General features: G+C 33.4%; 1 protein-coding gene and 1 pseudogene across 4 annotated transcripts in view; one reads left to right on the top strand and one right to left on the bottom strand.

Annotated features, from left to right (window-relative positions):
* ADGRB3 (adhesion G protein-coupled receptor B3) overlaps nt 1-27,102 on the top strand; it is a 772,638-nt gene that overhangs the window by 307,358 nt on the left and 438,178 nt on the right. For 2 of the 4 annotated variants that reach the window (XM_037842635.1, XM_037842634.1), the window contains exons 4-6: nt 9,912-10,022; nt 15,696-15,857; nt 21,661-21,825. In XM_037842635.1, coding sequence (XP_037698563.1) covers nt 9,912-10,022; nt 15,696-15,857; nt 21,661-21,825 — 438 coding nt within the window. Of the gene's footprint in view, nt 1-9,911; nt 10,030-15,695; nt 15,858-21,660; nt 21,826-27,102 lie in introns of all 4 variants that reach the window. The other 2 variants (XM_037842637.1, XM_037842636.1) reach the window with 2 other exon arrangements.
* On the bottom strand, nt 2,285-4,709 carry LOC119539259 (annotated as a pseudogene).

The following is a 27,102-nucleotide window of genomic DNA, read 5'->3' as shown; positions in this document are numbered from 1 at the left end:
AGTTGAACTTTTTTTTTTTTTTGGCATAAATTGCTACAGTTAAACATGTACTGCTATTTTTTAAAGCCCTGCACATATATATTCTGTGTAAAAGTCCAGACACCTTCAAAAATGATAAGACAATACTCCTCAAAATAAAGTGAATAAACTTGAAAATAGGATACTACGACAGATCAATAGTGAAAAAAAACCACCGCTTACACGATATCTAATAAATGCATACCAAAACAAAAATAAGCAGATTTAGTTTTCCACCACCCTGATATTTTTTAATCCTTTTACAGAAACTCTGCCAATACAAAATCTGTAGACCTCTATAATTCAAACAGCAAATAGACCAATATGGACAATATCCATGTGCTATAACTAATTTTAGACACAATTTGATGGTTTCAAACACCCTATTTTTAAACAAGAACATCCCACTTTCCAAATCTTAATTTGATTTTGTCAATAAATTAAAATGTATGTAATGTGCATATGTATGTACAATATTAGAAGAGTGTATGTATGTATATACACTTATCTACACACACACATACACACACATATATACATAAATCCCTGGAAAGGATTCAAATGTTCTCTCTCAGATTTAAAGGCCATTCCCTGCTTCAAAGATACATTCAACACAATTATGATCTCCCTTCTTGTTATCAGGGACTTTTGCTACACTTACACTGAATGTTATGAGAATCATAAATTAATAAGTTACACAGTAATTCTTAACCCAAAGCAAGTTAAATAGTCCAATTTAATATGTCTCTGATAATTATAATAGTGCTGTGTAGAAGAAAAAAAAGAAGCAAATTCTGGAGGATTTCTCAAAGAAAATGTTTATCCCCTCTCCTTACTCAGTGTTTTGGTAAAAATATATTTTACAAGTGAAAAGGAAAAGAACCTAGATAAATGATTATACCATATCTATTTGGCCAATGCTAAACTCATCCATTTGAAGGTCTCAATTTAGTGCCCCCCTTCCTATTTCTCCAACTACAACTGTTGCTCAGTATTGGGTGAATTCTGCTTTCAAGAACTTTTATCTTTTTCAGTCTCCACATTTTTACAGCATTCTTTTGCAAGAACCTCCATGTGTTCAAATTAATGGCTGGAATATAGCAAACAGACTGAAATATTGTTTTAAAAGTTGAGATGAGTCACTGAAAATCTGAAAGGGGGTGGACAAAAATGATACTTCTGACAAATTCTGCTGTTAAAAATCTAATCAAGCACTGAAGAAATAATTAAAAAAAAAAGTGAAGTTTTTTTTTTTTAAAGAAACAAATTTACATTATACAATTACTGAAGCAACATTAAAATGTACTCTTTTACATTCAATACCCCCCCAAAAAAGAGAGTATGAGAAAGAAGCCACTTTCTCATTCTCCAAATATGTGGGCACTGAGTAATGAAGTTACATTAACAAAGAAAAGCAACTTCTCACTTGAGTACTGAAACAAAAACAAAAACAAAAACAAAATCAAGTAATCCTGAGACAAATTCTGATGGGTGATAAAGATTAGACAAAATCCAGAAACTGACATTGCATTTTACAGCCCCAAATTGGTATGCTATAACCAGCAATGACCACTATCAGTCACAACGTGAAGAGGCCTACAGGTGTGCACTGAGTTATTCCCCAAACCATTCACCCCCACCCCCCACCCCATCTCTGCACCAAAGCACCAAAAATTTGAATAAAAACTATTACTTATTGAAAACCATTAAAACTGCAATGAAAAAAATCTTTAAAATCCTTACCAAAAGAGGGAAAGAAAAATCCAAAATGCTCACCAAGCCCACAATACAGCTTTTAAGATACTTAGATAAAATTCTAACCTATTTATCATAAGCACATAATAAGGCACATAATAAGAAATTAAGTAAATACACAGTAATTCTGAATAAGTATTAGAGATTATAGTGGTACAAAACCCCTTGAGATTAATTTTGTTTTTTTCTAAAAGAAGACCTTACCAAAAATAACTTCTAAAAAATCTGTCAAACCATATGAGAGACCTGAATAGTTTCTTTAAGACTGTAAACTTTTTTCTGAAAACAACTGTAAAAAAGTAGTTTATAAGTTGAATTTTTTTCCTTTTAAATTTTCAAAGACCATATGACATTACTCAACAAACAAGTATTCTGAAATTTAAAACATGATTTTTCCTAATAAAAGTATTAATTATTCTAATCTTAATAGATTCTGGTTGGCTTCCACTTAATTTCCCTAGGGACAGTTAAGATACTTCATTTCTCCAAATAGTCTTAAAAAGTTAAAGATATGCATCATTCAAAGGAGTGTCTTCCAGTGGGGGGAAGAAATCAATAAAAGGAAACCTACAAATTTACATAAATTTGCTTCCATTATAACTCAATGTATAATAACTACCAATATATGTAAATAATTGACAAATCATAAGTCAACTTCATTTCCTACAGAGGTCAAACTTCTGAATCATAAAGTTAAAAACTTGGTCAAAAGTAATTTAAATTACATAAAGTAATTTTAAAAGTCTATATATTTAAATTTTTTAAAGTACAGAGTTTAGAAATGTTGCAAAAGGCTGATTTGGACCCAAACTAAAAGAAAGTCTGTCCTCTTGAAATTCAATTTAACATGGGGAATTAATTTTTTCTTGAAGATTATTTTCCTAGGACCTATGGTGTAGAGAAAAACAAATCTTTGATCACTTACTGGCAGGGGAAAAAAATGGAAAAAGAGAAGACCCCTTGTTTTTTAATATACTTGAATATCAAACTCAGCAAGAGTTTAATAGTTATTTTTGTGAAAGAGGCAGAATTGGTCTTGAGCTGCTTCAGTCCATGTCTGAAAGTTTTACTTAAATTATGGTCCAGTCTTAGAAGAAAATTTCACAGAAAAGTCAGATTGTGGATTTTGAGAAGGAAACTCTGAGGTGGTGATTTTCTCCAAGGTCATGGTTATGAAGCTCAATAAGGGCCTGGATTGCTTCTTCCACGGATCCCAATTGAATGAGCGCCATTTTGTGATCTTTCTGAAAGAATTTAAAAGCCTTCACTGAACTTCCAGCGTCTGTGAAAAGGTTCTTCAGATCATCCACTGTAACAGAAGGGGGGATGTTGGAAAGATGCAGAGTGGCTGATGGTGGGAAAATATTCTGGAAGTTTTTAGAGCCAGGCTTTTTGAAGCGATGCAAAGGACTATTGCTGAAATCCTCAGTCAGACCTTGGTCTTCTTGTCCCTCTCGAGGAAACTGAACTGTTTGATGCTTGGACAGTGTAGCACGAAGCACTTTTCCATAAAGTCTCTGACCACTCAGATGATTGCTAGTTGAGCTTGATTTGCTCTGCCATCTGAACTGAGGCATTTTCTTTCTTATTAAACATAATTTTCACTCGATGTACATCACCATACACTCCAAATAGGATAAAAAGCCCATGTGGTGTGATAAGATCAGGATTGAGATTGGTGACAAGGAGAACAGAATTTCCTGGCATCCCACTGGCCCCAGGAATGGCCATCCTTCCAGTGACAGCAGAGGGGGTGATTGTGAGAGGACCAAGAGCTCCAGGAACAGCTGGGACTGAAAGACCTGTAGCTTGAGGAAATCCAATGGCTGGGGCAAATCCAGCAGCCCCTGCATATGGTGAGGAAATTATACCCGGTGCACCAAAAGCAGCAGCCATAGGGGGTTCAAGGGATGGCTGGCCATCACCAGTAGGAAGGTCTAAGCGAGTGAAGTCTCTGCTTTTGTCATTATTATATTTCACATTAAGGCTGGTGAGCTTGGAGAAGTCAATGCGTAGAGTGCAGCATGCATTATAGATATTCTGGCCATCCAGAGCCATTTTAGCATAATGTGCATTCATTGGGTCAGCATACTGAAGCAAGGCTTGAAACTGATTTTTCTTTGTAAAGGTGATAATCTTCAAGACCGCACCAAATTTAGAAAATATCTGATGAAGAACTTCCAGAGTAACAGGGTGAAACAGGTTTTCAATAATTATTCGGAGCACAGGGCTTTGCCCAGGCAGGACTGTGCCTTCATTGGTAGCAGTTCCAGTAAGGGCCACGTTTCCTGACTGGACAGCACTGATGGCCTGCAATGCAGCTTGGGTTCTAGCTTGATTAGGCAGATTGTCAGTCTTGAGTTCTCTATGATTGGAATACTGGATATAAACAGGCTGGCTTCGTAGGTGAGGAGTAACAGGAGTGTAATAATTCACCATAGTTACAGCAGCTTCCTCAGAAGCCATTTCTAAGAAAGCCTGGCTTTTTCCTTTCAACATCAAAAGATTAGTTACTTTGCCAAATGGTAGACCTAATGATATGACCTCTGCTTCGGTGACATCACTTGGAATTTGGCGAAGATGGAGAACACGGGAAAGTGAACAGGGAGTTCTATCTCCTTTAAATTTCTTGTTGTCATTCCCATTAGCTTGTTGGAAAAGCAAAATTTTGGTTCCAAACCAGGTCTAGTGAATCAGAATCTCTGGGGTTGAGACCCAACAATCTTGTCTTTTAACAAGCCATCCAGGTGATTCTAATCCACCCCAAAGTGAATTAGAACCACTGTGGTAGGAGTGGAATTGTTCATGGTAAAAGGTCCGTTAATGATGCCAGAAGAAAGAAGCTCATCAGATCCCCGCCATCCATGGCCCAGATGAAGAAGCGCACTATGCGGGGACTGACGGGCTCGCCGCGAACGGAGGTGGCGGCAACAGGGCAGCCCCAGGAACTGGCGAGCCGAGACTCTCCCCCTATCATTCTTTTTATAAATCAACTGGCTAAATGGACACTTGACAAATGCTTGTTGAGTGAAAGGACACATTTCAAAAAATATAAAAATCTAAATAAAATCTCCAAAATCAGAAAGATATCATAATTACGTTCTGGATTGCCCTTCATTATCTAAATATCTCTCAAACATATTATGCATGAAAAAAATCTGCGTGCAAAATCAATGTGCCAACTCTGTTTCTAATACATGCAAATATAAATTAACAAATTCAGTAACTTATACTCATGCCTAAATATGAACCTTGAATGCATTAACTCTGAAAATCTTATTTCCAAAATATCTGCATTCTTCCTAATAGAATTGACTTTTCTACTCCATATTAATCCAGACAGATGATGGAATCTTTCTTCTGCCCAAAAGTTATGCTTTTACTATTCCCTCTTGTCAGGTTATGACAAATGAGATGTCACTTCAAATGTCCAGTTAAATGGCCTAAAATATTTTCTCTTCAGAGAAGTATTAGAAAGTTATTGTAGATAAGGATATTCTACTATGTGGAAATTAATGAAAAAATGGGTCTTAAATGTCGCTTAATTATATTTTTATTTAAATAAGTCATTTTACATATTTCAAAGGATCAGGCCATGTTTCATTAATATTTTTGCTTGCTCTGTTAGCTTTGGAATATCAGAGACCATTTCTAATTCATCTTTGTAACTTTTGTAACTAACACATTATTAACTGCTTAATAAATGTTTATTAAAAATAAAGCTTTGTTTTAGGGTAGTGAGATATTTACTTTATAAATAAAGTATTTCAATTACTTGAGTAATTTTAAAATGCTTATGTATAGTAAACTTTGCTGACAACAGAAGTGTTGATTATGATAACCTTACATAAATAACTTTCAGGTACTTCACTGAGAATTTTATTTTCCTCAATCAAAATGTTTACCAGGTCAGTTAAAGAAATGGTGCTAGACATTTAGAAACTTGCACTATCAAGGAAAAATTCTTAACATGAAGTTTATTTAATCAATAAATATTGAATCCCAGCTATGTGCAAAGCAGGAGGTGATTTTAAGACTCGTAAGATATTCTTCAGTCCCTAAGAAGTTTTTAATCTAGTAGGAAAAATAATATACAATCTAATAATTAAAGTAAAAGTCCATTATTGATACAAAGTAAAATAGAAGTTAAGGAAGGAAGAAGCCACCTCTGATTGGTGAATGAGAAAATAATTCATGGAGGTAGTACCATTGGACTAGGACTTGAAGAGGGGATTTAGTTGCAAGCATGGCTAGAAGAGCAGGTGTTTCAGGTGGAGAAAAGGGTGAGAAGGGTGTAGTGGCACCCATTTCCGTAACATAAAGTTTTACAACAGATGTAAGTTGGACATAACTTTGAGAGTTTGTTGAATATCATTAGTGGCCTAGACTACAATGGTTTCTATGTAGACGAAAAAGGAACATTAGCTAACAATGTGAAGGATATTAGTAATTACATTGTAAGATCGATGGCAGTAGTAACTGTCATCTACACATCTGATTTCTGCTTGTGTATACATTGACAAATAAATACATGGTAAAATAACCAATGGATATGTGTGTGTTTTCACTTTTTATTACTTCAATTACATATTATTGTAACACTTGATTTCCACACAAAAACTTCCTGACAATTGACTATCAAAATTCAGATTTCGAGTCTATTTGTTTCTTAATGATCTACATTATATTCCTGGATGGGGGAAGAAAAGACATAAAACTATACTTAAGAAAATAGCTTTTCAAAACCTTTTTTGCATTTAACTTTGATTGTATCTGACTTCCAGAGACTACTGCTCTTTAGGAAGAAGCACAGTGAACGAGTGTTTGTGCAAATGTGTCTAAATATGGAAGTCATCTTCAATCGGTTGGGTTTTATACATGAACACAGTTATTACCCACCACTTCATTTTTACCACCAACATAAAGATATAGGAAATAACCCTGTATTTTCATAAGTCATGGACCATATGTACATGTACAATATTATGCTGTACATTATTTCATTTGATTTCATAACTTGGTTTTCATTGCTTTCACCAAAGCAGATCATCTTTTTATTTGGCTGTGTTATTTTTCTCGTGTAACTAATGTAGTGTATTATCTTTGCCAAACTCAGAATTGTTTGAATATGAATTAGCCACTGATGAATAACTTATTTTATACAGAGGGCATAATATGCCTAAAGCTTTTCCTCAACTCACATTCACCATATAAAAGAACAACGGAAAGATTAATAGCTTATTCTTTCCTAAGTTTGGATAATACAATTGACCTTGTTTTCATTAGAAATGAGACAGAGAATGTCATGTTAACAGAGAACACAATACTTTAAAAATATCCCATTATAAGATATGGATGTAACCATAGTACCTGTTTTTAAATCTTACTATTGTTAACAACCATAAAACTAAAGAAGATTTTTATTTTGAAACACTTGGCACGTAAACATTTGCAAAAGAAACTCACTCACTTAGATAATAGTTTACATCTTTCATTTACAAATTTGAATTGCTTTGCTCTTCTTTCGGTATGGAATATTAAAAAAAAAAAAAAATACCACCATAGTGTTTTTTCAACACCTGAAAAAAAGAAACATAAAATATTAACATGTTTTCTGTCATATAGGCACTTTGATTATACCAGGTCCTCGAATGTCCACTTTTTTCAAAATATTTTTTCTAGTAAATTATATTCAAGACAGTGATCAACAATTTCATTTAAAAGTTTTGATTATATAAGAAGTATGTAATCAAGTCCATAACTTTTTGAAGCATTTCTTGTCTTAAATACTGTGATCCACGAAAAAGTATCAACACTAACACTCAAATAACACTCACTTTTGATGAGAGATAGAAGTGACTCCAGTGGTGAATTTTGAAATTTAATATGTATTAGACATAATTTGAAAGCTGTAAATTATATTGCAGCTAAAACTATGACATGTCACTCAAATTCTATTTTTAAAAAATAATACTTTACATGCATCTAAACTTCAGAATTATTAAAATTGAAGACACTTTAAAAATGATTCCAGAAGTGTCCCTGGACATATTCATAACCCCAAATTCCAGGATCATAGCTCCCTATACAAATAAATGATTTTTCCTTATAGATGGATTGCAGATTACTATGATGCCATTGAGTTGAAAAATAGTCTTCTACTAAAACAGGTTATAAAGTTACATAATTAGTAGTTCAGAAGTTCTAAGCATGGAATAATTTGAGGGGGGCATCTTTGCCATCCCAATGTCAAAACTACTTTAATGTGAGCATCAGAGTTTCCCAACTTATTTATGTAAACTTATACTCCAATTTAAATGCCCTAAGTTATAGAGGCGTGCACACACACACACACACACACACACAGAACACACATAAATACAATTTAAATTATACGTTTTAAGAGGACAGAAGGCAAAGCATACTGTTTATAAAAATTACTCTTATATTTCTTTTTCCATTTCAGATCCATAAAAAATTCAATTATATTTAATATTTTAAAATATTGGATAGGGCATATGAGTCTAGATATAAACTTTCTAAGTAGCCATTTTCCAAAATCATTAAATGACTTGTGATTAGATGCTTCTTCTTAGCCTGGTGAAAACATGGTTTAGATAGCATATACTATATACATAATTGAATGGAATGAAAGAGTTTTGACAGTAATAGAAAATTGTGGTGGTTTTTACAAGATAAAACAAACTGACACTTCATGAAAATCTCCATTTCCTGCCTTGGATTTTAGTTGTTACAAGCACACGTTTAGATTTCCCAAATTTCTCAGAGATCATTTTCTTGGGTAGAATATCTGGGAAGAATTTCTGCCAAATCAGTTTGTCAGGTGCCACACTTTACTTTTTATGTGGGGATTTGCCTGGATGGACAATAATTTGTGCTAGTCTTTTCTCCCTATGTAAAAGAAAACAGTTGGTAGAATTAGTGCTTATAAAATGCACTGCTTAATTGTATACAATAACTTGTAATTGTTTAGCAGAACATTACTTAAAAAACTGATGATAAAAGGTGAAAAATACCCTGGTGAAATAATCCATTTCCAAATTATTGACATAATTAGTTCTGGTGATACATTTGCTCCATCATTAGAACATGTACCCAGTCATCTCTATCATACATAAAAGACCTAGTGTTAAGGGCCCATTAATTTTCTCGCCATAACAGAAAGCACCACAGTTTCTTGCCTCTTAGGAATTCCTTCTCCCTCCCTTTACTTGTATGAGACAGAACCAACAACTAATCCATCCATGCATTAAGCTTTGGTTTTATTAAAATTCTTTTACAGTAACAGTGCAGAAGGTATGGCACCCTTGCAGAATTCTAGGTACATGAACTTTTGAAAATATGTTACATGGAAACTATTCTTTTGTCCAGTTTATCTTTACCCGCCCGATCTCCCCATGCATTAAATCCCAAATTTTTTTCCTTTTCCTAAAAGGTGTAGTCTCAAAGGACTAAATAACAGAAATCTGGAACCATTATCTTTTTTAGTTAAACATAACTTTTAAATAGGAAACACTCTCTTACTTTTGGTTTGAAAAGGGGTGAGAGGAGTTCTTTTGGGGCAGGGCATGAGAGGATGAGAATACTATGGCCATCATTTCCCATGAGTCTTTGAAGACACCAAGGGCAATCTCATCTTTAGAAAAACATCCACTAAGTGAATGTTTACCTTAGGAGAGTTAGGCTACTGGATTCCTCATTCCTCAAGAAAAGTGCTGAAAAACTTGTGGGGGTGATTAGCATTCAGCAAAGAAGCAGCTGTTAGCCAGTCAGGATCCCATCTCTAAAAAACAATAGTTAACCCTGTGGTTGTATTTTTTTATTGCTTTAAAACATTATCAGAAAGGAGTACAATAGTTTGGTTAATTGAGCTGACTTGAAATCTATTGTGTCATTTCATTGACTGTTATTTCTGTTTCTTGAAACCTTGTTCATGTTTATAGGTTTTCTGACTTGAGTTTAAAGATATTCCAAATAGATCAGCCTAGCAAATTTAGAAATTGTGAATTTAATCAATAACCTCTAGATATGTGTAGGAACATATTGCATGAGACAGTAATGTAATTTGTGAGAAATGTCTACACACAAGCTTTCATATACCTTTATTCTGTCTTTAGAATTTGGAATGATGGGAGATCATACAATTAAAAGTCAGCGACCTCGATCTGTTCATGAGAAAAGGGTCCCTCAGGAACAAGCTGATGCTGCTAAATTTATGGCACAAACTGGTAATACGTTAGTTACATTTTTCTATTTATTGTTGTTAATTTAATGAAACCACTGCATGTTTTCATAATATTTTGCTGCACATTTGTCAATTTTTTGAGCTGATTTTTTTGAGCCATTTTTTTTTGTTGTCACCAGTTAAAGTCCATAAATAAAGTAGCTGTGGATTGAAAAGTGCACAAAAAAATGTGTGGTAAAAATTATTTTGCATTCAGGATGGGACATTTAGAATTTACATATTACTGTTTATTTATTTTACGTAACTACTTGAAGTGTATTATTAAACTTTCAAAGAAAGTCAACAAAGTTATTTCTTCTATGATTGATTTAAGACTTTTCAGAATTAGAATTTTAAATAGGACTTCAAATGATGGAATTTAATTTAACAAAATTGAATAGATTGAATATTTTTTCAAATTCTACACTTCATGTATAAATAGTGATTGATTAAAATGTAGAAACATTTTTAAGAACTTAATATTTTTAAATTGAAAGTTTTTTTTAATAAAAACTGAATAATAAAACATTGGCAGTCTTTAATTTAAGCAGTAATATACTCCAAATAACTAAATATCAACAAAAATGATTTTCTGATTTATAAAATTTTTAAAGTCTAAATTAATTAGATTATTTCAAATACCCCCTTTCCTGCAAACTATGTATATTCTGAATGTATATAATTTATGCCCATACATTTAGTTATAGAACATACAGTTTGAACACACAAATACATTAATATTTTGGCTCATCATAATTAATGTGCTGTAATTCCATCTGGTTACATTGCATGTGGCACATCCTCAGATGAAACATGTTTAAACTATGTTATGAACATTTCAGCTGTCACCTTTATTTTGAGAAATTGAAAACTAATAGTTTCATCTGTCTTTATGAAGTTTTGTACATTCCAGTCTAGATGATCTATTTTACCATTAATACAGAAGTTTCAAGTTCATGCCAGCTCTCTGGATGACATTCAGACTGATTTTGATGAAATTTCCTTGAAGAATGAATATTTCCGTCAGTTTTGTTCTTAGGATAATATTTATTCAGAATGCTAGATCTGAATCTACAACTTAAAGATGCAAATACTCTTAATGACTTGTGCTCTTGGTAATGGGTGAGTAGTAGATTTTAATGTATTAGTTGCAAGTTGGTCAAAGTTGGAATTTTCAGAACAAAAAGGATGTTTAGATTTAATTCAGTAATAAGGACACTTTTGTATTTTTAAGAGATATGTGTTGCCTACAAGTCCAGCAATGAAGAAAATTTGTTTGCTCCAAAAGTGCATTACCAGGTGCAGGCAAATTTCCAAATTTCTAAATGTATTTTTGTCCTTACAGGAAGCAAAGAGTCTCTACCACTGACCAGGAATTAGGGGATGTTGATTCTAAACAGAAACATAGGGCATGGACTGACTACTCAGCCTCCCTCAGGGGTCATCTCACTGAGGCATTTTCACAAGAAGAGAGAAGGTGCCGCTCCTTTGTGCAAAACAGGTGGCACAAAGTAATTTATTGATGGTCCAATAATACATGCAAATTTAGTTTATGCATAAATAATATGCAATTTGACCAGGATTTTTAATATAAATTCCTTTTTGGATTTGCCTATTTCATACACGAAGACAATTCACAAACAATCTTCAGACAAAGTCCTTCCTTTTTGCAAATTCAGATCACAAGGAAAATTGTGCTTGCTTAGTGAGAAATTACTAATTTCTGTTTTTCTTTCTACTTATTTTTTTCTAGTCATTGCTTTGTATCTAATATATAGTTAACACATGGTTTGGTAAAATAGATGAAACACTTCTTAAAGAGATCCAAGACAAACTTTAAAACCATTTCCTCATGTTGTTTGCAATAACAATATATACAATTAATACTCTAATTGGATGCTTGACTTTTATGGGTATAAGTATTTATTATTTAATTTTAAACCAAAGATAGTATTAGCACATATAAATACCAGTGTGTAATATTTATATTTAAATTAAAATACAGTATTGATTTAAGACTGGAAAACTGCATTGTTTTGAATAGTTTTTAAAAACAATAAATATAACAACAATGTGAATAGCTAATAAAGGAAGGCACTAGGCAATTATAAAGCTAAAAAGAGAATTTTTTTCTTTAATGTTTTCTGGATTATACTTTTCATTAGGTGTTTAGACAGTCTAAATAAATAGAGGTAAGTGTCGCACAGTGAAATTTTACAAATATTGGAAGCTGGAAATTTCAGAAAAAAAGGATGTTTAGATTAAATTCAATAATAAGGACACTTTTGTATTTTTAAGAGATATGTGTCTTTTCCTTTCTACTTGTCTTTCAAACCAAGAAATTGGTGTTGTGTATAAATAATTAGAAATGTTTGTTACATTAATTTGAGAACAAAGAACTATCCAATAGAGGTAAAATTAAATAATAAAAAGCTAATATAATATGTTTTAGTATTATCCTGAAGTAAAACAAAACAAAACAATCAGACTTTATAATTACAAATTACTTACTCAAAATAAGTAACCTGGCCTCTTCAGTCAATATGATCAGTATATTGTAATTAACAACAACAAAAGAAGCTTTCTATAAAGTGATAAAGTGAGAATTTTTTTAACAAAATGAGTAAAATCTGGTAAACTAACTTTACTTCATCAAAATAACTTGCTATGGAATAAGCGTGATAAGCTAGTTTGTACTTAAATGGATTGAACTCTAATAGCCTAGGACACAATCCATATTTATGATAAAGAGAAATGAAATGATGTGTTAAGGTATATAATTAGACTTTTAATAGAGACATCTGCATTAAATGTCCAAAAAGATGGCTTAAGACATCTAAATTTGCCATCAAAATAATTTTATAAACATGTTTATAAAACTAGTCTTTTATTACTATGAGCAAAACAGCCTACATTAGGAACATGTAGCATGTTATCTAAAATAGGAAATTAAAATTAAGGGGGTGTTTTGAATTTCATAATTTTAGCATACTAGCACAATCTTAATTTTTATTTGTAATTTAAAATGTACTCTCTTACAAAATCTCACTTAATCTTCAGAAATAGAATTTGAGGTAGACATAGTGCTCATTTTATTTAAGAGGTTCAGAGAAATAAAATGACTTGCTCAAGGTCACAGAGCTAATATTCCATCAAACCCGGATCATCTGATTTTAATTGCCATGCTTTTTCTGTTCCCTTTTATTTTTTGTGCCAGGATAAAGAGTCTTAATAGTGCCTTCTAATACTGAAGACTTCTACCTGATCTTTAATATGCTTTCTCAGTTGCAAGTTAAGGTACCAGATTAGTTTGTGCTGTCTTCCAAGATACATATATATTAAAAATAGTATACTTTACTTTTTTAATGTCATTAAGTTTTAAATAAAATATCTTTCTTAGAAAGTAGGCTAGCTTTTTCTCGCAATGACTCAATGTGCTCAACTAGAATAGTGTTCACGTACTTAGGAATGAAGAAGTGACAACATGGAAATATTAAATAATTAATGTGAATGTCACTTGAAACTATAACATTTGAGCTACAAGATATTTTGGTAGGTATGCCAGTATTACAGTGGCAAAATTTGATTCAAAATTTGAAAGCCAATGTGCATTTTATTTATTTACTTTATTTTTGATCAGTGAAATGAAGCATCAGTTTGAGTGAGAATGAAGAAGGTCAATTTTGAGCTTTCATTATCAACATCTCATGATCCAGGCACCAACTGCTTAGCCTATTGAACATCGCTGCCGTATCACATACTTAGAAACAACCCAAAGTTTTAAACATTTGGCAAAAAGGCATTTAAAACTAGATTATCCTGTTTAGTTGCTTATTTTAATTAAAAATGTTTTCAGCCATCATAACAATGGAGTGGTTAAGATAAGGCATGCTTTTGTGACAAAACATAACTAATTTTATTCATAATTTTATTATTTCACTTATTATATAACTCACATTATTTATGATTTTCTGGCTTTTAAGTAATAATGTGCAACCATAATATTTCTACTTTACTTCCTCCCATCACTAAGTTGTAATATTGTAAGGAAAAGAAATGCATAAGATTTTCCCTAACTTTAAGCTTAAATTTTTCAGTCACATATATATGTGCATGTATACATATATGTGTATTTTCAAATTATTGTCATATTTTTGGGGTTTATAGAACAATGATTTTCAATCTTCATAGAGTATTCTTTACATACAAAAGAACAAATTACAAGGCATGGCTTTAAATATTCTTTATTTTGTCAACCAAGAACATTTTTATGATATTAAAGTTATACATAACTTTGTGAAGGCAAAAAATACTGAAAAGAGTAAGGGTGCTCTACATAGTACTTCTAGGACAGACACTAGTCACATACAGAAATGTAGTCCTATTTAAAGTAACATTCCGTTCACCACTGTGTGTACCCTTATGGTAGATACCACTTATGAATGCATTATCACCTGTGTCTCAAGGTGCATAGTGCAGACCAATATTTAAGTGCTTATCTGTGAACTGGTTGTTATGGACCCTCAAAGAGAAGAGGAGCTTGTGCAAGAATGTAAATTAACAACCTCTTCAAGCACATGTTTTATTCCCTACTTTGAATTTTATTCTAAAGACAGATTCTAAATAGAAACTATAAAATATATTTAAATTGTTCCTTGATCTATGTAATCAGTAATACAGGTTTCAGAACCACCTCACCTGTAAACTTTTTCAACAACTAAGTGGTTAACTTAAATAGTTACTGCTAGCATGTACATTTTATATTTAGAGAAAAGCAACTGCAAGTTTTGAAATAGTTTTAAAAATCTGTCCTGAACACAATGGAATTAAAAGCCCACTCTGATGGTCTTGGAAATTCTTGACTTTGACTCCTTGGACCTGACTCTAGATAATAGAAATTAGGCATAGTTTCAATGTGATTCTTGATTTGAGAAAATTAATGAATTCAGACATTCATTGTTATTTCAGACCCTGCTTACTAGTAAATTTTACTTCTGTATTAAATTAATAGCAAGCTTAAAAGAATTTTCATTTATTTCAAGTAAATGATTTCTACTGTACATATGGGGAAAACTGTGAGCAGAAGGTTTTTAATAAATTTCAACAAAATAAAAGCTGTTTTAGGATGAAAAAGTAGGACTCACACTAGGAATAAATTAAAAGTGAATGTCAGTGTTCAGCACAATAAAAATTACTTGTGCCCAAACTCCCAGGGCTCTACCTCAATAAGCATTAGAAAAGGGGGCCTGCAATAAAGGAGCAATGCAGAACACATCAGTATATTACTGCTCAACAAAGACAGAGTAAACTTAGGAGTACATTTTGCTTCCTCTCCCAACATGGTACAAAAGCCTTAGATTGGCTTGGAGACGGTCACTTCAAAAACCATTCTTGTTGAAAAATGTTGACTAGTCCTTCATAGTGTCTGTAGCATACTGAAATTTGTTTAAGAACAGTTTTCCTAACAAGGTTGTAGCAGGCTCAGTCCTTGCATCAGCATTATATGCATCCTGTCTTGAAATTGCTTTTTCTGTGAAATGTTTTCTTGTACCTTTTGATGTACTGTCATATTTTTACATTCAAATTATTCTTGCATGTCATGATGTCAGTTTGATACAGTGCTTGTTATATGAATATTCAAGGCAGTATTTCATGTTTATTTGTTTCTTGTATGCAGGTGAATCTGGTGTGGAAGAGTGGTCCCAGTGGAGCACATGCTCAGTTACTTGTGGTCAAGGGTCGCAGGTGCGAACCAGAACTTGTGTATCACCTTACGGGACACACTGCAGCGGCCCATTAAGAGAATCAAGGGTTTGCAATAACACTGCCCTCTGTCCAGGTAGTGTTAGCAGCAACTACAACTGTGGATGTTATTGAATTGTGTCATGCTACGCATTTGGGATGATTTGTTATTTTTGTATGAACTGGGTCTAGGTATTTTAGAGTGGATACATGTAATTCTTATTCGACCATGAAATTTTTACTATGTGTGTGATTAATTCTGCTTTCAGAGCAGTCAAGAAATTACATAAATGATTCCCCTCCCCCCAGAAAGTGTCAGCTTCAAATTTCTGCATCTGCTTCTAATTGTATTTAGATTTAAAATATCTTTCCTCTATTTTGTATGGGGCAAGTGTCCAAACAAATGATTTAGGAATAATGTGTAATTTTCTAGCATGATAGAAATATTATCTGCATCCAGTGTTTAGGAATTGTCTGATACAGTAGTTAAGAGGGTCTGTGTTCCTATTATTTATTTGACCCTATCAAGGAAAAAGTATCCTGGCCAAAGGACTTTTTGTTATTTTATTTAATTCAGGTGACTGCCTTCTTAAACGTCATCCATTGCTTTATACATTTAAAGTCATTAATGAAAAGAAAAAATGATCTTTAGTATTAATTGGAGCACAGCACAGCTTGCCCTCTCAGGGAAAGATTTTCCATGTTAAATCAAATTTTTGTTTCAGTTGATGCACATGTGAATATTATAGGCTTTTCTTCCCCTCACATCACTCACTCTCAAGTCAAAATAAGTGCTAAAAGAAATCTGGGCTTTCTTTCAATAAATCCATTACATGTGATGTGAATTTCTAGGTTTATATTTTTGCCCAACCACTTGATAGATGGTTGACTGTGAACTTATTGACCACTGCAGTTGACACTGGGCATGTGCATCCAAGCCTCTCCAGAAACCTCCAAAAGGGGCTGGGCATAAAGGAAGGGGCTGGGGATAAAGGAAGGGACTGGTACTGCAGAAGGCTTTCAGCTGCTAAACTGTGCTTACAGGTTTTCTGTTGTATTCCATTTCCAGAGATGGCTGATTCTGCAGTTGCTAAAGGCAAGAGAAGAGCATGGGTGGTGTGGGGGAAGGGCTGGGGTAATCCCAATTTCCCAGCAGAACAGGTATGGGAGATACATTAAAAGACAGTCTGGAGGAAATGAAAGGTAAAGGCAGTGGTGGGAGGATGGTGAAGGCGGAATGTTATAATGAGGTAAGACATCTCATAAGATTAGCGGGGAACAAAGCGGTAGATGAAGGTTGAATTAAAGGCTAAATGGGGCAGAAAGCTGAAGGCTATGAGGCAAGGAAGACAGAATTAGCAGGAAAAGAGCAATAAATGCCACTAAAAACAAGAAAAACCAATGAGGATCAGTGAGAATAGACTTGTCACAAAAGAATGTGAAGTAGAAAATGAAAAGATCCAGAGGTGGGGGAAATGCTTAAGGAGTTCCTGGAAGGGGAGGAAGGCAATGCAGGCAACAAGGGAAACAGATGATAAAACAGGAGTCATAGAGCAAACAGATTCTAGGTACATTAGTCCAGAGAAGAAAAACGAGAAGTAAGAAACTGGGGATTTACAAGAAAAAAATGGCTTGTGGATTTTAATTTGGGTGTGGGTAGAATGGGTTGTCAGGGCAAATACTTAAAGCTGGTCCTTAATTACAGAAGGAGTTGCAGGGTCAAGATCTCTGCCTTTGGCAAGGAGAAAAGTGTCAGTGAGAATTCAGCTGTACTAGATAAATAAATTTATCTTGTCAGCATCTATTTGAATAGTCAAGATCCTTCTAACACGCAAGGATAGAATGGAGCCCCAAATGGGAGTTTAGGTAGTGCTAAAATATTCTCCACAATTCTCCATTCAGAGCTTAATTTCCTGCCACTATTATCACATTCATAGTGTCCACATGGCCTCCTTCTGCTGGAGGTCACTGAGTAAACCATTCACTGTGAGCTGTGAACGGGGAGCACATGTAGCGGGCCCAGAGTGCTTGTCCCCTGTGGGACAGCCTGGCTTTCTTTTTTACCCTATATCTGACATCCAGAAAACTGAATAATATTCCATGACTATAAAGATTTTCCTGTTTCTTAAACCTCCTATTTTTATACCTATGGAAGAACTATTTAACAATTACTAGTTCTTCTCCACAGTGTATATTTACTTTTGTTTGTTTTTGTTTTTTTTTCCTTTCTAAATCTGGCTAAATAATACTGATGATAAGAAAAATGTATCTTTTTACCTTTGTTGTAGTTCAGGCTGTTAAAGAGAATGAAAATAGTTTTGTGGATTTATTTTTAATTTTCCAAACATGAAGAATATTCTATAATTTAGCCACTTCATTATTTTAAAATACAGAATAAGCATCCCACTCTAGGAAACTGGGATTTCTTTCATTGTATTTGTTATGGACTATTTTGAATCAGTATTTTGTTTGGTTATTTGCCAGGCTAGCAAATATATACTTCCTTTTCCATCTAATATATAGTGAAAACAGTGACAGAAAGTGAATTTTTAAAATTAAATAATACTTTAAGCAGTGTAAACATCTTTCTAAAGTAATACTTGAAATTTCCAAGAAGAAAAATAGCCCAGAAATTAATAACCAACTTGTCACACTGTGGATACTCAAATGTATTTGGCATTTAACTAATGAAAATTACTCAAGGAAAGGAAGAACTGAATATTAAAGTCACTTTCCACAAAATATGTGAAGTGATAGAATTAGAGTTGATATTTATTTGCACTATAAAAGGCTAATCAGTAGTCTTACAAATTAGTTACCTTTTACCCATACTTTCCAAATGTCAAAAGAAGGATTTTTTTAACTAAGTTGCATAATGATATGTTCCTTCTAATACAGATCCTAGAATATCCAGTCTTTTTCATAATTGATGCTTTGACATTATACTTGCTTCAATAGCTCTTATTACACAGAGTAGAAAATGATGCAGATACACAGAAAGTAAATTGAGAAAAGTAGAGATCTACATTAAATTGCATATTTACTATCCTAGTTTCTGACTTATGGTTTTTTGGTCGACTCCAGGATTTCTCAACCTTGGCACTATTACTATTTTGGCCCAGATAAGTCTTAGTTGTGGAGGGCTGCCATGGGCATTGTTGGATGTGTAGCATTATCCCTGGCCCCTACTCTCTGGATGCCAGTGACAACCCTACCCCTGGAGCTGTAACAACCAAAAATATCCCCAGACATTGCCAATGTGTCCTGGTGGGGGACAAAACTGCCCCATGTTGAGAACCGCTGATCTGCTTTATATGTATGTTAATCCTCTAGATGAAGTTTGCATAGGCTAAGGAATGATTTGGAATTTTTTATTTTATTTTTATAAATGTCGCAGTTTCCACATCCATTTGTTTCTTAAGAAAAAAAAAACTTTTACTTAAATGAGTTATTTTATGTATAGCTCAATCTCGATTATATGAAAGTGTATGTATATTTGTATCAAAATCTGGTAGAATATATTTTGTGTATTGTACATTCCTCACTTCATTTCTAGAATGCACAATAGAGATATGATAATAAAGCTAGGATCTTAAGCTAAAGCACAAAACTACAAAAATGGATTCATTTAATTTTAATTTTTACTTTTATTAGGTACATTTTTTCAATTGACTAGATCACTTACAGATATCCATATTTTATTGCAAAATAAAAGAATTTATATAGCAGTTTGCCATTAAAATACAAATATCTAATTGATAAATTTTAATAATATCTAAAATAGCAAATTATTATTAAATTTGCATCCTTTTCAAATGAGGGAAAGTATTTTATATTGAATTTGATTCACAATTTCAAATGAGAACAAGTTTGCGTGGTCTGACTTTAAAAATGATGTGAATGAGTCATGAAATTTTACCATGGAACAATAAAGACTCTAGAAAAAGTATTAGGTAACTTACTAATTTTCAGAGGATTTCAATTTCATATAACTAAGCAGTCAAGGATAATCAACATTTTTTTAGATTAATAGAGAAAAATCTGGCAATTTAGCAGCTTTTTTTCCCCCAGAATTGTGTAGTACATTTAGAGCAGTGTGATTTGATAGAAGAAAAAATAGACATGAACATTATGTGGTGTCATGAACACTTCATGTAGAAAATAGGGGAGGAAAAGTTGTTTTTGAAAATGGAGAAATCTTGGTAATTGAAAGTAATATATAAATTGGTAACAATGTACAATTTACATAGCAAAATACATTAATGTGAATTATTTAAATATATGTACATGTATTAATCTTATATATTTTTTCTTGACTTAAATGCATATTTACTATTTATTCATTTACCAATAGACACAAATTGGCTTTCATGGGTAAAAGAAAACATCCCCATTTCTCTCACACTCTTATTCTTTTTTTATATATTATTTTAATAAGATTTTCCAGCAAGTTTTACAGAATTTTAAAGAAATTTTCATTGAATGTTAATCAAATTTTTTTCAATATTGAATATGTCTTCACAACCAATTGAGGGAATTTAGTAACATAGAGAACACAGTTGAGGTATCATGTGTTTTTAAAGTACCAAGTTGGTCAGCAAAAACCTGAAAAAATTTCTAGATAAACTGTATTTGCTCACGTAACTCGGCTGTCACTTTATGTGCACTTCTGCTTACCCCGCCAATGTTGAGGAGAAAAGGTTCTTTTTTTTTTTTTTTGTTATCTTCTATGGCAAATTTCTACTTTCTCTAGTTATCACAGTGGATGCCCTATGAAATATCTGAATTCTTGCTCCTCTAAAAGCGTGGTAAGATCAGAGGTTAAGCATCAAGGCAGGAGCTTTCAAACCAAAGAGCACATTTTGCCAGACTTCTTTTTCCTTGTACTCTCCACAGAGTGCTATTACTTCCTGTCCCTAATACTAAGAATCGGGATGAGAGTGGTGAGTTGACCATGCAGCTAAGGAATCTAAACGTTGAATCCTGATGGACTTTTGCTAAAGATGTCAATATTTATTCACAGTAGTTATTATGGAAGAACAACAATAATGCTAATGTTTCTGATGACATTTGAATTCATTGTAGTAGCATATTTGAAGAAGCTGTGTATCCATAGGTATGTCAGGCATAATTTGAATTATATAATTTATTTTCTTTAGAAATTTGTATTAATTAAGAGATTTCCATTCCATCAACTTTTGGGGGAAGGAAAGTCATCTTCTAGTTTCATGCCCATTAGAGAGATCATATTTTCCAAGAAGAGAGGAAGATCTTATGCAAGTAGATAGAGTTTGAAATTTCCTGGTTATTCATAGAGCGTGACTTTAACCACCCAGATTTTTAAAATGGTAAAAATACATTTATTTTCTACAATGTAAGATTTAAAATCTTTAAAAATATATGTACCATTAATTTTCAGAATACGTTTTGCATTTTCTGACACCATGATAGTCATTAATTCTGAAGCTTTACAAGTGTTGGAAGAATTAAGTTGGCCCTTATCTATAGAAATACAAATTTAATTCCAGAAGATCATTTCTGCTTTAAGAAAATTAGTTTACTATACTGACTTAGATGATACTACTTTGATTTAAATACAGTTCATGATTTAAATACAGTTCATAGGAAGGGTTGTGCATTTTCATTCATAAAAGGAAAATTTTAAACTTTTTGACATGAATAATTGTGCTCAAATGCAGAAAAAGCATGTGTAATTGTCTATTATTTTAATGACTTTTCAAAGTAATTTATATATTTTATGGCAAATAAGAACATTAACTCAATTGAGTTTTTAAAATATCATACTTGTCTATTTGATGAGTTTTTTCTTGATTAAAAAGAAAAAAAATCTAACTTTTACTCTTTGCTTTTGTTGCTGATGCTTCTTTGCTTTATTACAGTACATGGAGTTTGGGAGGAATGGTCTCCATGGAGTTTATGTTCATTTACCTGTGGTCGAGGCCAAAGAACAAGAACAAGGTCATGCACACCTCCTCAGTATGGAGGAAGGCCATGTGAAGGACCTGAGACACATCATAAGCCTTGTAATATTGCTCTCTGCCCAGGTATGTATATTCTGCATTTGGCGAACTGTGCATTTATGTTCTTTTTTTTATGACCGTAAATATACATAGGATATTAAGAATATGACCTTCCTCCTGTCATATTGGAAACAGTGCCCTTTGGTTATTGTTTCTCGATACTATAATATACCGTGGCGTGATACTGATATTTCCTTGGCTGAGTACCAATCAATGCTCATCTTTACTGGATTTCTTTCAATGTGTTTATTGATGCTTTCCACTGAGGTTTTATCTATACTTGAATTCCCTGATGGGCAAATCACGAGGAGTCTCAAAGAACTTAAGACTAATTATTGACTTCATGTTGTAGCTTAGGGGGACTGGTTTAAATGCAGTCATTCTAATGTTATTCTCTCATACTTATTCAATTAAGGAATAAGATTATGCCATTCCTATTATACAAATGTTTAAAAATGACCACATATTTGCTAGGAAATCGGACTTTCTAGATCAACTTTTATTTGCATAAAACAATTAGTTCATAAATGATACATAATCTTCATGTGATTATGAAGACTACGTAGTCTGTTCTTCGAGTGTATTTTTGCTATTTAAAATTTCCTTTCATTTACAAGTTTCAATTTTAAAATTAAAATTTGAATTTAAAATGTTTCACTTCTATTTTATCCTTCCTTGATAATTAACATCATCCATTATGTCACAGAGGTTTTCATAATGCTGTTATTTAGGTTATTCAAATGTTTAAACACAAAATATCTTCATTACCTACAAAATGAATAAGACTGTACTGAACTTCACAGGCTCACAATTTACAGAAGGAAGTGCACACAGATAAATGATAGAAGCTTCCAGGATAGCAAAGGCACATTTTAGATGAGGAGACAGGCACACATGAATGGCCAATGGCAAAGGCTAGCAATGATAGCAAAAAACAATATAGATCATTGCTTGTTTTCTCTTTGCGAGATTTTCTCATTGGCCTATTTAGACACAAATTCTGTATGAAGTAAGCATAGTCACAGACATTTATCCACTCACATTCAGTCATATTTGCACACTAAATCCCCCAAGTTGAGATCCTACACTGTGAGGCAATGCTACAAAGTTCTGGAAATTCTAAATATCTGAAACTTCTGAAGAATGTAAAAACTAGCCAAAATATAATCAATTAGCATCTAACAAGCTTAATTGTTTCCTTTAAGTTCAAAGGACTACTAACAAAGGACTTAAAGGTTCCTTTCCTTAGGGGGAGACAGTTAAAGATACAGTAGTTTTATTGAGTAATATCATTCATTATCCTCTATATTTCATGGATTCTATGAATTATGAATATAATTCATAAAGTTTAATGTTCATATAATTTTAATATTGGAGAGTCAAAATCATGGTTACTTATTTGTAAATCACCCCTAGAAAATCCAGTTATGATATCAGTTATTTTCTGTTTTATTTCTTTCCATAAACTTAGAAACACTGACACACACACATATGTATTTATGCTCTGCCTTTTTCCAAAGATTTGGGAAAGCTTATCCAAATTTTAGAATCTTTGTTTCTCAGTGCTCACTGTTACATTTACAGAAAATCAAATATAATTCACTCTTATCGGTCCACAGAATGAGAAAAAATAGATAGCATAGAACAATAAAAAAAGAATAGCTAACTATTGAATCTCTTTAAATACGTTAATTTTTATCACTTCTACCTCACTTGGTACAAAGATAATGTCCGATTAGTTTAAATGTTGTGTACCAGGTTTCTCAGAGTCTACTTTCCATGAAGTTTCATAGGAGCAAAATACTTAGATATCTGTAGATAGGTAGGGAGAACAAAATTGTTAGGATTCAGATATGAAAACTCCTTTTCCTAAGTTGGTATAGTTGTGGCTTTTTGACTCAAGTAGTAAACTGCATGTGCTTTCACACTAATTGGTTTTTAATAGTATTACACTATCACTGGAATGACTCCACTAGGATCACATGACTTTCCTTCATGTAGGTCCTTAATTTTTGGAAGTTAACTTAATATAATTTGTGAATCTGGCCTATTCATAGTCTCTCATAAGTGAGTATAGAGCTGTTTTAGTTTGCTAATGCTGCCGGAATGCAAAATACCAGAGATGGATTGGCTTTTATAAAGGGGATTTATTTGGTTACAAAGTTACAGTCTTAAGGCCATAAAGTGTCCAAGGTAAGGCATCAACAATTGGGTACCTTCACTGAAGGATGGCCAATGGCATCTGGAAAACCTCTGTTCGCAGGAAAGATTTGTGGCTGGTGTGTGCTCCAGAGTTCTGGTTTCAAAATGGCTTTCTCCCGGGGTGTACCTCTCTAGGCTTCAGCTTCTCTCCAAAATGTCACTCTGAGTTGCTCTTGGGGCAATTGTCCTCTCTTAGCTTCTCCTAAGCAAAAGTCTGCTTTCAAAGGCCATCTCCAAAATGTCTCTGTACGCTTCAGCTCCTCTCTCAGCTTCTGTGCATTCTTCAAAGTGTTCCTCTTGGCTGTAGCAAGCTCGCTCCTTCTGTCTGAGCTTTTATAGGATCCTAGTAAACTAATCAAGGCCCATGCTGAATGGGCAGGACCACACTTCCATGGGAATTATCTAATCAGAATTAACACCTACAGTTGGATGGGTCATATCTCCATGGAAACACTCAATCAAAGAATTACCATCTAATCAACACTAATACCTCTGCCCACACAAGATTGCATCAAAGATAATGGCATTTTGGGAGACATAATACATCCAAACTGGCACAGAGCCATCCTTAAATTTTTATCATGTTATTTCTGACTCCTGATATTTTCATTCTTGAATTTAGTTGCATTGTAGAAGATATAAATTTCTTACCATATTATACCTCAACTTACTGTCTGAAAGGGAACACTAAGTGCTATGATTTTTTTAAACATTTTTTTAAACTCTGCCCCAAATTTTGGGATTATGATTTAAAAATCTGTAAGATTTACTTGATGTAAACATTTGGAAATCACCTTACAACTCATTCCCTTGTGGCTAAACTCAAGCACATGTGCTGAATATAAAAGCATTAATTATTGACTAGATGTAAGAAGCTATTGAGTACCTACTGAGAACCATAAATATCTCTGATCTCAAGAAATTTATAATCTACTCTGAGGTTTCAGGCATATGCACATGAAAAGTTGAGTGCAGTTTTGAAAAACACATACATATGCTAGCCTCGATGAAAGGTGATAATTTGAGTGTTCAGTGGTTTCAGCATACTTGTGTTCTAGCCTAGCTGAGAAGTTATCAGGAGTGAAGAAAGTGATGGACAGACCAGAAGAGGACAGGGACAGAAGGAACATTCAAATCCACAAACTGGGTCTCTAACTACTCACCACCTTTGAAGACTTTACCATGTGGGACTTGCCCAAGTGGTAATGGGCAGTGAGATTTCAGTTAGGACTCATGTCAGAACAGAATTCTTGCACCTGGCTTTCAAGAAACATGCATAACCAGTATAATGAAATGGATACTATGTAAAGATGACATGTATAGTTCACATAAAATGATCAAATATATTTTTATGAAGATTTTAATATCTACCTATAAATAAATGATACCTTTTTTAACACATATTTTCCTTAGTCATTGTCCAACTTTCTCCCATCTGTTTTGAGTTGAAGATAGACCATTCCACTGGTATTCAGATAAGGAGAGAAGAAAGAAAAGAAAGGGTAGAGAGATATTTCTTAGTTTAACTTATTAGTTACTAATTTGTGTACCATGTCAGAGAGCAGGGCCTGGTGTTGATGGGGAGGGTGAGCAGCTGACAGCACAGCAAAAGGAATTAACTATGATATATTCACTGGCTCATAAACATAAACTGATCCTTTGTCTTATTCTCTTATCTATACTAATAATTAAATGTGATATTATGAAGAATGTGTGCCTATGTGTGTTCATTCGACTCTGTAGTCTTTTTCTTTCACATAACCAAACTCAAAGCTTCTAGCAGCCCAGTCTGTGTTTTCTAGTTTCTCTGAGTTTTCACTGCAATCACTAATCGAGCATGTTGTGTATTAATTAAGATGACTGAGTAAAAGGAACTTCACTTCCATTTCCTCTTTTCTCTCTCCATGCAGCTTGTACCTAATAGTATCCCCAAAATAACTACTGACAGTATTTCCCTGGCATGCAATACGCAAACTTCTAATACTCATCGAATTTTCTTTAAAAGACATTTCTGTGACTGTTAACACAGAAATGTGGTATATTGGAAAGATCTTGGACTATTACAAGAGGACACATTTATTTAAATTTAGATTTTACCTTCCTTTATCTGTTTCTTTCTCTGATCCTTAGTTTCTCCATCTAGAAAATGGGGACATAGTAATAGCCATCTCACAAAATTGTGAGAGGAAAGTACAACTATAGCAAAACACTGTATAAGAATTAATAATATTACGTCAATGTCCTCCAGTCTAAGTTCACAAGGATCACACCTATGGATGAACAAGTTGAGAGAAAACCAACATTGGGAACCGTGAGTTATCTCAGTCATAGGATGTTAGAAAAGACTTAATAAGGGATTCAGACTTTTGTTAGGTGATTTGGGGGAGGGTTTATGAAAGTGGGGCTTTGCGCTGTATTGGATGCTGTCAGGAAGGGGGAGAAATACTATGGTTGGGTGTCTTAATAAATCCTGTCTAGGAGGAGGGAAGACTAGAGTGAAGCTAAAGCAGTGATTGTTAAGGAAGTAGCAGCCGCTCCTTAGCTGGAAGTCGGGAAGGGTGTGGTATTTTGTGGGTTGTTTTTGTCTAAGAAGAGGCCTTGTTTTGTCTCCCTTTATCGTCGTCTCAGAGTGAACTTGTTTGATGTACTCAGAGATAGTTTGTGTCCAACAGGAGAACCAGATGGTTGAGCTGCGAACAACACCGAGGCCTGGCTGTGTCAGGCTGGTGCTGCCTGTCACTTTTGAGGTGGTTCCTCCTCTAGGGTGATTTGATCATTTCAGATGCTTCTGTTTTTCATAGTTTTGACTTTTGTTCATATTTAGCTGGAGAAAAGTCTCAGCTGTATTGGAATGTTTGCATTTTCCAGATAGGTTCTCCATTAAATTTATATAGATACTTGTCACCAAGATAAAATTTGCATGTCCTTTTGCAAAATTAAACACTTTTAGGAGAAATAAAACCTTCAATTCTTAATTCAAAGCCTCAAGTTTTTTTTTTTGTTTTTTTTTTAATCATCATTTTATTGAGATATATTCACATACCACGCAGTCATACAAAACAAATTGTACTTTCGATTGTTTACAGTACCATTACATAG

The sequence above is a fragment of the Choloepus didactylus genome, chromosome 7, assembly GCF_015220235.1.
Source record: "Choloepus didactylus isolate mChoDid1 chromosome 7, mChoDid1.pri, whole genome shotgun sequence".
NCBI lineage: Eukaryota > Metazoa > Chordata > Mammalia > Pilosa > Megalonychidae > Choloepus > Choloepus didactylus.
This window is presented reverse-complemented; position numbering and strand designations above follow the sequence as displayed.